Source organism: Cebidichthys violaceus, unplaced genomic scaffold, assembly GCF_023349555.1.
Source record: "Cebidichthys violaceus isolate CVI_PGR_0920_01 unplaced genomic scaffold, fCebVio1.0.p SCAF_34, whole genome shotgun sequence".
NCBI classification, from domain to species: Eukaryota; Metazoa; Chordata; class Actinopteri; order Perciformes; family Stichaeidae; genus Cebidichthys; species Cebidichthys violaceus.
In genome coordinates, this window is record NW_027176528.1 from 794,462 (window position 1) to 806,379 (window position 11,918).

General features: G+C 40.5%; 1 protein-coding gene across 1 annotated transcript; it reads left to right on the forward strand.

The window, feature by feature from the left end:
* The first annotated feature begins 2,537 nt into the window (after positions 1 to 2,537).
* On the forward strand, positions 2,538 to 11,686 carry LOC137883638 (sterile alpha motif domain-containing protein 9-like). Its single transcript, XM_068725201.1, has 4 exons — positions 2,538 to 2,678; positions 6,115 to 6,173; positions 6,266 to 6,330; positions 6,431 to 11,686. Exons 3-4 carry the CDS (start codon positions 6,307 to 6,309, stop codon positions 10,907 to 10,909), a joined length of 4,503 nt encoding a protein of 1,500 aa, XP_068581302.1. The 5' UTR covers positions 2,538 to 2,678; positions 6,115 to 6,173; positions 6,266 to 6,306; the 3' UTR covers positions 10,910 to 11,686.
* The last annotated feature ends 232 nt before the right edge of the window (positions 11,687 to 11,918 follow it).

Sequence of the window (11,918 nt, forward strand, 5' to 3'; positions counted from 1 at the left end):
AATATTTCGGTGACACTGAGAAGTTCATTAGCTCTGTTGGGGTGGTGCAGAGACAGGTGGGCTTTGACCTTTTCGATGAACGAAAGTGCTTCCCTCACAACCCTGAGGAAAGTAAGAACAAGTAAAAGGGTTAAAACAACTAAGACAGTTTCACATGATCATGTGTCACACAGGGTTTTCCACTTTCCACTGCTTATTTCTGGCCTTTGTCTTGCCTCCTTTCCACTGACCTTTCTAATTTAGGGTCTTTAAACATCAATGGTGGGAGGGACAAACAGAAAAGAGCATTAATACTGTAAGTTGTAAATCAAAAAAGGTTGGACATCCTCTTTTTGCAAGAAACTCACACCACTCCGTCAGAGGAAGTAGACTGGGGTTTATGGTGCCGTGGCTCATGCACCCTGAGCCACTGCACCAATCTTAGTGCCGGAGTAGCCGTGCTGTTTAGAGCTGCAGCTAATGCAACAGTGCTGTCTGTCACTGAGGTGGTGAAGGTATAGTATTGCCTGATCATGCTGTGATACAAGCCTTCAAGACATAGACATGAAGATGCATCCTGTTGAAGTGGCTGAGGCAAGTGTGTCACATGACTGATCTCAAAGGACATATGCAGTAAGGATGCTCTAATTCATACCACTGTATCAACATGAATAACATGTAACACACTCAGTTACTTTAAATATAAATGACAGATAATACAGAACTCAATCCATGTCATTTCATAACAAGTTGGCACTAAAATATGCACAGGTTCCTACTGGCACATATGAAAGTGGAATACTGTAAATAGTGGAAGAAAGCATGACAATGGAGAAGAAGGGAGTAAGGGAAGGAGACATAACCTGTACTTGTAAGTCGGGTGCTTCTGAATTCTGGGGTGTAATAGCAGCATATGTACGTTTTCCATTATGTAGCGGTGGATGGATCAAATATAGTTAACCCTTTCTGCAGGTTTACTCTGCTGCTTGTGCTGTTTTCATCATCGGGGGAGATGTTCTAGCTGGTATAAAGGACTTATATGGTTAATCGAGGTCACAGCAGATACAATAATGCAAAGTCATCAGGATGATTGCAAAAGAGATCGCGTCCGTTGTTGGCTCATGTATCGTGTCTTGGCTTTTTTTAGTTTTGTTTCCTCAGAACTGCCTGCCCACTGATCACTTATTCTTCTCTGTGAACCAGCACAGACAGGCATGCTATTGTTGTTCAGCGGCATGCACCTATCCCTGGACTGGTATGCCACTCTTTTTCCAACCGTTCCCTGAAGGCAGATATTGCTTAAAAATGGAAGTTCACTGTCAGACAGGCACATCAATGCCGTCTCCTGATGCATATGTATATTTATTTTTTCTGACTTTATTGACGAAGTAGCGTCTTAACACAGCGTCTTAAATAAAGGAATGTATCTATTTTATCTCATCCATTTTCTTGTTCGGATATTTTGAGGCTTTTGAAATGACAATAAAGTGATTTAGTATTTGCTGATGTGCCCTGAAACTAATATTATGGCCAATGTGTGTGTGTGTATATATATATATATATATATATATGTATAAATAAATATATACAGATGTCCACCTTGAAAATATGGCAGACCTTCTGAAACCGGCTCCTAGGTGGCTTTGACAACAACATTTAAAGAAGAGAGATTGTGGTTGTATTTAAAGAATGTTGTTTATGTTATATCTATATTGTTGCTTAATAAATACAAATGAATTGTTGCCTGTGTCACATGGTCTTCTTTGTCCTGTAAGTGGAAACTGATGGTGTGTTACTACGCCTAAGTATTTAATTGCTACGTATTTAACTGAGCATTTCGACGTTTAAAAGACGTTTCAAAGTGGTTCAAAGGTGAACGTTCTTTCACCGACTATTTGAAGACGTTGATTGAACGTTCACGTTTTGACCATATCTCACCGGGATTTGCAACATTGGCTTTCAACTGAGACATGTGGATCTGGTTTCTTAGTGAACCTCTAAAATGCGGATGATGTTTAGAGTTGGACCGGCATGCGGAGTTGGTTGTTCATCTGAGGTCCTCTGATGTGTGTTCCTAAACTTGGAGCTAGAACACCTTCTGGTTCCCCACGGTGTCTCCTGAAGTCTATGCTGAGTTATACCACACTGCCAGGACACTACCAGGTACATTCATCTTTATCAGCACGTATTTAAAATGACAATGTAATTACAGTGGGAGGAAAACAATAATATGTGATGCTTGAACTCGGGTGAGAAGCCTTTGTAAGGGGAGATATAATCTGGGGGAGGGAGAGTGGGGGACGGGTGGGTCACCTGACAACTTCAACTTTAAAACTGCACACAGCTGACTGACACTGAAAGCCTCAGTAGCTAAATTCCGTAGGGTCTCTAAAATCACAATACAATGATTTGATCATGTGAGTTCATGTCTTCACTCTCTAACGCGCCCGTTGTTGGCTCATGTATCGTCTCTTGGCTGTCTTTGGTTTCGTTTCCTCAGAACTGCCCGCCCACTGGCAGAGGGACTGTTTTAAGCCTCAGCACCGGCACTGGTCTCTTATTCTCCTCTGTGAACCAGCACGGACAGACGTGTCTCACTTCAGCCTCCTTGTCTCGAATAGTCCGTCACACGAACGCTGTTTGAAGATCGACGCCTCTATGAATTCTGCGGAGAGTCTGCTTACAATGTGTCCGGGATGGTGAGTGTGTGTGTTTTTTTTTGTTGGTCTGTATGTTTTTTAATGTGTGAAAACAAACATTTAACGCAACAATCTGCACCGTTTGAAATGAAACGCAGCGTTTCCTCGGTTCTGTGATGTGGCTTTTGTTAAGGTCTATCTGGACTTCCTGCATTCGACTTGCAGGTTTTAGGTTTTTGTGATTTAGAATCTTTTGAGAATATATCTTTTTGTTTTCCACTATGACATCCTATCAAACCCAATAATATCATTGCCATATACAATCAATTCTAAAATGATGTTCTTTTTGTTAAAGTAGGCTGCGTTGGTATTGTGCAGACACTTTTAAAGGTACAGCATCTTCCTGGTTTTATGTTTCAACCATATTTGACATCAGAGAGCACAATGACAAAATCATGAAATCATGATTGATAAATACGTAGTCATGAAATCATGCTTTTGTCATTCCTAAGACCAATATGAGCCTCTTACTTTTGCATCTGCTAAATGACCGTAATGTAATGTAGCTAGTGAACTATTTGGAGAAGGCCCGTTGCTTTTCAGTTAGAAAAGCAACGGGCCGTAATCGCTACGTCATTTGAATTGGCACAGATTCAGCATGCAAAAGTTCAGGAAGAGGAAGACATGATGACGGGCAGCCAGCCTGTGGGAGGAATCTATGAACAACTCTGCTCCTGTTAACAACTTGGTGCTCAGTACATTCACAAGTATTGTACTTGGGTATTTAGGTACTTGTACTTAACTTGAGTATTTCCATTTCATGAAACTTAATACTTCTAGTCCACTACATCTCAGAAGCAAATGTACTTATAAGTTCACTATTTGATTTATTGGTTTATTTGACAATATTACTTACTATTTCGGCTACTTTGCAGATTTGGATTCTTAATACAAAATATAAACTTACTAATAAACTAACTATGATATATTATTTAGTAGTATAAAGTCTAATTATTAAGTATACAATGTAGTTTAAATTAGCTCCACCTGTACTAGCTGCAACATTAATGCATCTATAGATATATGCCAATGATATAGGACTACCCTAAATATATTATTTTAAATGGACCATTCTGCATAATAAGTATACTTATAAGTATACTTTGACTATTGGTACTTAAAGTATAATTTGATGCTAATACTTTTGTACTTTTACATAAGTAACACTTTGAATGCAGGACTTTTTTGTTGCATGTATCAGAGCATGTTTACACTGTGCTCTAGTTAACAGAGACATTTTCTATACTCATCTTAATTATCGTTTATTTTAATGAGTTTGCCTACCCGATAGTAAACATGTAGTGAATTATTGTAAAGGAGAATTAGCCCTACACAGTCTGTCATTTTGAAAACCACACATATTCCTGACTGATCATAACTTTTTTTAATTAGGATTAATTAGACCTTATTTTTTTAAATTTATTTATTATCAAGTGTCTTCTTTATTGATGCGCTCCACGCTATGCAGGTATTATTTAAGAATGACTCAATGAGTGGATACCCAAAAATGTAAACCATTGATAAAATATATGATTTGAAATATACTCATATACTCACACATCATGTTACTGTAGGAAGTTTCATTACATCATATTCTATTGACGTATTGAAATATATTATGAGTTCTAGGATATTTTAGTGAGGCTGAGGCATAGCTACATTCTCCTCATAAGACATGGCCTGTAGCCGGGGTTCAATTACGGAATGGGCGCGTCAGGAAATTCAACAGACCATTTAATCCCTGACTGTGTCTCACTTGAGTCTACCAAAAACGTGGTGTGTGTGTGTGTGTGTGTGTGTGTGTGTGTGTGTGGGCATTCATAGACAAGTTTCTGTTGTAGTATCATATTGCTTCAAGTGTGTCATCTTGATCCTGTTTTTGTTCCTACTGCTCTATTGCTTCACTCAATGGTGTGTGTGTGTGTGTGTGTGTGTGTGTGTGTGTGTGTGTGTGTGTGTGTGTGTGTGTGAGCAGACACTAGCAGACCTAGCTCCTGTGTTGGATGTTGTGCGCATGGTAAACTTTGTAAAGACAAGACCTCTGAAAAGCCGCATATTTGCATCTTTATGTGAGGAAATGCGAGCGAAGTATGTAGCCCTATTGCTCCAGCAAAGTGCTGACCCGTGTGTATGAGCTAAGGAGGAACTAAAAGTGTTTTTGACTGACGAGAAGCGCGATGATGCAAAGCTGCTCGCAAGTGATAAGCGGTGTGCAAGGCTGGCATACAGGGCAGATGTATTTCAGCACCTGAATGAGCTGAACACACGAATGCAAGGCCGAAATGAAAACCTGCTCACAAGCACAGACAAAATAAATGGATTTGTTCAAAAGTGCACCTCTGGCAACAACATCTTGAAAGTGCCAACCTTGACATGTCCCCCTTCACCCAGAAAAGGCAAGGAGATGTCAACACTGCTGCACTGTGTGAGCTAATAGGTAAACATTTAAGAACTCTTGAGAAGTTGTCATTTTATTTCCCCTCAAACTGAATGCCTTGACTGGGTTAGGGACCCATATAGCTCAGCAACAGTTTTTGGATTGGACATGACTTTTCAGGAGCAGGAGGAACTAACTGAACTGAGACAAGACCGTGGTTTAAAGCTAAGCTTTGCTGATCTACCTTTGGACAGTTTTTGGTTGACTGCTGCCAAGGAGTTCCCCATTCTGGCACACATCTGTGAGAGATGAGCTTTTCAAGCATGGCTGCTATAAAAACTAAAAACAGAGAGAGACTGAGAGCTGTTGAGGAAGAGCTTCGTGTGTGCCTTTCTTCAGTTTCTGCCAGGATATCAGCTTTGTGTTCATCTAAACAGGCCCAGGTTTCACACTGAGTAAGGATCAACAAATTGAGAGACGTGTCATTAAATTGTCAGCATATATGCTGTATTATGCTACAATTTGTTTTTTTGTAACTTTTTTCGGTTGTTGGTGCGGCTCAGAAAAGGTTGAAAAACACTGACCTAATGCAAGTATCACAATATTAAAGTAACGTAAGTGGGATCACTTTCCGATACTTTTGGAATACCTCAATACCAAATATGTAAATAACGACAAGAGAAAAGAAACGTGCAGACATGTCACCATTATTTAGTATTTAAAACAGAAAAGGGGATCAACATCACAGTACAGTACAAGTTACGTCTTCAAGCTGTGAAAATACTGTCATCATCCAAGGACTGGAATCTTTCTACATTGAGTTTGCCTTTGATAATGACCATCAGTAATACAATGTTACGTGTCATTCTGAATGTCATTTATTTGTATTTATAGACAGAAAAAGGTTAAAAGGTGTGTGCCCAATTGTCAATAATGCTTGAGTTAAAAATGCATGTTAATATGACTATCATTACTAATGTCAGTAACATTTGTGACTGTGTCCTAAATATGCTCAGACATTTCTTTTTATATCAATATATTCATATCTTTCTTTTACAGCAGTGGTCAAGATTTGTGAAAAAAGCGCCAGCTATCACGGATGATGAGGAGAATTAAAGGTAAAGCTGAAATGCCATTTTGTGTTTTATATGCTACCAGTACATGGTCTAGTCCTCCATTGTGAATTATTCTTATTGAATTGTTTCTGTAGCATCAGTGATCTACGTTTGAGAAGGAGGAACCAACGCTGTCATGGCAGATAAAGGCAAAATGAAGGTAAATAACAGTTGAAACAAACACTAAAGGGTCATCAACTAATAAGTGCGCAGTGAATTGAGTTGAAAATGAGGAAAAATAACTGTATTTTGTATTTTAGAGTCAGGATGAGGATCTGCCACCTGACATCAAGGATTGGAGTAAACATCAAGTGAGAGAATGGGCTCTCAAGTTGGACGACGTAGATGACGGTGTTGCAGAGATACTGTTAGAACAGGACATTAACGGGCCTAGTCTTTTGCTTTTAGATACAGAGGACTTCAAAAAAATCGGAGTGACTTTTGGACCAGCAAAACTTATCATTCATGCCAGAGATGAAATTGTGAAATTAAAGAAAGAGGAGCCGACAAGCTCAACAAATCTGCCTAGAGGACCATGCAAGCCCTATCCATTCTGTAGGTACAATGATACATATAGATACATGGAGAGCGACATTCTGGATATTACGGAATCAGGCGCCTCAGACTTAATTGAACCCTGCCATGAGTATAAAGCTTACAACGGTACAACAGATGAATCTACAATGACCAGGTTAACTGAAGAGGTTATCCGCTTTGCAGCTGCCTGCATGAACAGCAGCACCAATGGCACCATTCATTTTGGAATAGGAGACGAACCAAACTTCACACACGGTCAAGTGTTGGGAATGGTTGTAAAGGACAGAGAGGCTTATGCAAAGAAAATAAACTCTGCCATTGATTATTTTGAGCATAAACACAAACGGACTGCTCATAGTTGCATCAAACCTCCTAGATTTGTTGGAGTTCTCAATAGGAATGAGACATCATCTGACAAATGGGTGCTAGAAGTGGACATAGTCCCTGACTCTACGTTGTGTGAAGAAAACATCTACCACACTTTCAACTTGGACACAAAAAAAGCCAAGAAAAAAGCCAAAGTTAAAGAAACAGCCACCGCTGAAACAACACCATCGAAACAATTCTTTGTCCGAGACGGGGGTAGCAGCAAGGATCTCCTCGCACTACCCAAAGCGATGGAGTACAACCAGTTTGTTGCCGGTCAGGCACAGCGCGCACAACTCCGAAAACAAGCTGAAGAGAAGCACCTTAATGTGATAAAAAGCAGTACTCAGGGCTCCAGATTGAGTCAGATGATAACTGGTGGATCCTTGTCTTTAGATAAGTCACACTTTGAGCGGTATGTGATAGTAACTAACAAATCACATCCAATCCACTTTGAATCACTAGGATTTCTTGCAGAGCTCAACCCAATAGCTGTTTTGGACTTTGATCCAGAATCAGCTAAAGATGGGTTACAATGTCACTTTAAAGAACTGAGCACAGTAAATGTCCATTTACCAGAACAGTATAAAATCACAGAAGGAGTTGAGGACATTGCAAACAAGTTGAAATTAACTCGAACCACCAGCTGGGTATTCTGCAATGGAGGGATTGAGGATAAGGCACCCTCAGATATAGACGAGTGGTTGATGGACAAGGGGTCCTCTGTTCGAGATGTGATTTCTTTCTTGTGTCGAAAAGAGGTGCTTCCAAACAAGAAATTTCTTGTAATTTTCTTACTTTGGTCAACAGTGAGTAAAAAGATGGACCCTCTTGTTGAGACTTTCAGTACGTTCTGGCAGGAGCTCCGAGGCACAGAGCAGATCCTTTGTATATGTGACAATGAGAAAGCATTCACCTCCTGGAAGAACCTAGTCGATGCTCGGTGTGGAATCGACATTGCTCGTAGATGCATATATGAGCTCAGTTTTACTGAAGTCAACGGCACTGTCCTTAGTCTTTTGTCAAAAAACCGTAGATCCAGCCGTTTCCTACCATGTGGCGGGGGAAGTAATGTGCTTCTTGAGAAGAAAGTGGAGCGTGACTTGAATACCTTGGAGGTACTATGTGTGAACCAATGTGAAGGAGGAAACGAGGACAAAATTGTCATAGAGGAGAACTTCTACAAAGGAGGACATGTGTCATGGTGGAATTTCTACTTTTCAGAGCAGCCTGGATCGACACCATTTATCAAACGAGACACGTTTAACTTCATCATGAACACAGTCATACCAGATTTGTGCTCCCTGGGAAAAGCCTGCGTGTTGTTCAACCTCATGCATGTACCCGGGTGTGGGGGGACAACTTTGGCCATGCATACTTTATGGACTCACCGGGAGAAATTCCGTTGTGCTGTCCTCAGAGACAGCAACGCAGACTTTGCTGAAGTCGCTGATCAAGTCGTCAAACTTTTATTGTACGACCATGAGGAGCAATTACCACGGGTCCCTGTTTTGCTGATGATAGATGACTTTGATGATAAGGAAAAAGTATTTGACTTGCAGCGGGCCATTGATGAAGAATGTACGAAGAAAAACATTCAGTCTAAGTCTGCACAGGTAATTCTCTTGAACTGTATGATGTCAGAGTCATCTGAACAGACTGATCAAACTGAGGAGACAGTGTTCATTGGAAACAATCTCTCTGAGACGGAGCAGAAACTGTTTGAGGAAAAACTTGTAGAAATAGAGAAAGCACACAAAAATGCAGACACGTTCTATGGATTCATGATCCTGAAGAAGAACTTTAAGCCAGAGTATGTTCAGGGTGTGGCCCGCAAAACTCTGAAGAGCTTCGACATACATCAGAAACATGCACAGCTCCTTGCTGTTTTAGTTCTGTTGAATGTATACTGCAAGAGGGCCTCTCTCTCCGTCTCTCTGTGTGAGGAGTTTCTCGGTCTTCAACCAAAACCAGTCTGTGGAACCATCAAAGTCGAAGATGGATTTGGGAAATTTTCCACTTTAATTGACACCTGCTCAGTTGAGGGTAAGGTAGTTTTTAAAGCTGTGAAAATGATCCATTCAAGTATTGCAACTCACTGTTTGCAGGAACTTACAACAACACACAATGTGACCAAAGCTGAGATTACTGACCTTCTGCTGACCACAGACAAGCTTTATGAGAGCACACAAGGCAAAGACAAACTCCTGCAAGACGTTCGCCACATTTTGTTGAAGAGACATTATTCAGAGGATGAATCTCGGTTTTCTCCACTAATTCAACACATCGCAAGTGAAACCCCAGGACTGGAAGAGATGGTGCTACAAAATGCATCAAAAAGATTTGCGAAAGATGCAGTTGTCTCTCAGTTACTAGCCAGGTACTACTACCTAAAAAAGAAAGATTTCTCAGAGGCACAAGTTTGGGCATTGAGAGCAAGAAATCTATCCAAAGACAGCTCATATTTTGCCGACACCTCAGCACAAGTTGTCAAGCATGAGCTGAAGTATGCCATTGAAAACTACAAGGAAGAACCTGTAAATCCTGAAAAATTGGTAATGTTTCTCAAAATGGCTCAGTCAGCAATAGAAGCATTCAAGGAAACGCAGAACCTGGCCAAGAAAGAGTCAAGTCAACGAGTATGCCCTTTTAATACAGCAGGGTGCCTGGGAGAAATTCAGGTCGGAGTGCTTGTCATTAAAGTGCTGGAAAAGACCCCCGTATTCTCTTATGACAATGTCCGCCATGACATAATGAGTGGGGTTCTCTCTGGAGATATGGAACTTCAGGCTGTAGAGAGAAATGATAAACGACACAACAAACACACCCAGTACTACAAAATCCTCAAACAGTTTGAGGATGTACTCTGCATCCTCAGATCTAGGATGAAGATGAACTTTGACTTCCTTGACACCTTTTATGTGAACTTGGGCTCCAGATCTGGAATGAAAGACAATCGTGAGCAAAGCATCCTAGGTGAGCTTTTCAGATGCTTCAGAGAGTATGCAAAGCTTTTCTGCAAGACTGATTCTGCAGCTCTCTTGAGGAATAAAACCATGAACAACATGCTGAAACTACACGAGGCAAGACAATACCTGGAGATGCAAAAAGCTGATACCTACTCTGGGATTCTGAATTGTCTCTCAGATGGCATCTCACCTGAAATAATGGAGAAGATCGCCAAATGGTCTGCTTTTGTTTGTGAACCTCAACATAAGCCGACTGTGAAGGAGAAAATCAACTTCATCTATGTCAATGTTGTGTTGAGTTGTATCAAACTGACATCAACACACATTCAGCCCTACTGGAACCTAATTAAATTCCTTTGCCAAGTTCTGTGTGAGCAAATCCCATTAAGTGAGAACTTGCCACTGCAATTTATTGCAGTTGTGCTGTTGTGGCCACAGCAGCACTGTCCTCAGGTGGTTCTATCTAAGCACCTCTCACAGATGAGGACCTGTTATTACATGGAGATGAAGGAAGTGTACAATGGCAAAAGGCCCATTGTCCACTTCATCCTGGGGAAGAAGCAGGGCTATGAACGACTGGTACCCTTAGGGGAAATCAAAAGGTGCATTGGGGCTGGGCAGGAAGATTTCACCTTAATGTGGGAAAATGGAAAAATATGGAAAAAGAAGCAGGTGGAGGAGCGCCTTTGCAGGGTCACTGGCCGGGTGAAGAACAAGTTGATTCTGGCAGACACTTGTATCCCAGGTCTGAAGTTGGAAATCACCCCAATGTTTCAAAGTCAGCTTAGTGGGCATGCCCAGGAGTCAGAAGTGTCATTCTTTATCGGTTTCTCGATCAAAGGCCCTGTTGCACTTGACATTAAGTGAACTTTGAAAGCAGCCTGTTCCAACATCGTGGATCCATCGGTGTGATACACCATTGTGTACTTTGAAAAGTGATAAAGTTGCTTTTAGTGCATGTTTGTGCACGTGAGCGTGCTTCACTGGCTAGCTAGCTCGCGGCCGCCACTCTGCACTGCTCTCATAGTAGTGCCCACCCTGCTGTTCCCCCTCAGTTAAACACTGATAGCTCAGTCAGCACTTTCGCCATCGTTTGTATTGCTAGAGCTGTTAGCACCATTAGCTTGCGAGCTGTCGACTCAGCCGTCGCCATGTTGAGAGTGGTTAGGACACAACAGAAATGCTCTCAATCTCTTATATAGAGATATATTTTTTACCTATTACCTTTTATCTTGTTCTCCATTCACTGAATACATGTGTTGTACAGCAACTTAATAATGTTGTTCCATGAAATGAAATAATCTGCATCATACATTTTAACATTACATTTACTATTCAATAAAAATGGTGTGCTTTAACAACTATGTAAGATAAATGATTGTTGATATTTGATTATTGATGCAACTCCTTTACATAAAAAAACTTTTAAACAATGTTTTGCTTACACAAAAATGACTCTCTTGTATTTAAGTCATCTTCTTTCAATACAATATTGAGATGTACATTTTTTTGGGGGGGGATTTGGTGTGTTTTTACTTTTTGTTTTTACTTTTTTGTTCAAATGGCTTTCTTTGCATACCATGAAAAACAATGATGACATAGATTTTTGTATCACGTTTTTAATAAAGATGAACTGTAACATGACCGAGTAAGAAGTTATTTAAATTGCACTGCACCATGTGGCGCTATCCAGTCAAACTCTTGAGAAGCACATCGCCATCCTCAAACTCAGTATCCCGAGTACATTGAAGAGCATTTTACTAAGTAATTTTGTTTACATGCCTTAGTTACTCATATATCATACAGGTACACACATTTGATTTATATGGTACAGTACTTCATTGTATCGAGTTATATTGTCCAGCTAAGGATGTTC

Excerpts from the sequence above, each read along its gene's own strand:
- LOC137883638 (XM_068725201.1), top strand. The coding sequence starts at position 6,307 with ATGGCAGATAAAGGCAAAATGAAG. Across the intron at positions 6,331-6,430 it reads CAGATAAAGGCAAAATGAAG|AGTCAGGATGAGGATCTGCC; the intron begins GTAAATAACAGT and ends TTTGTATTTTAG.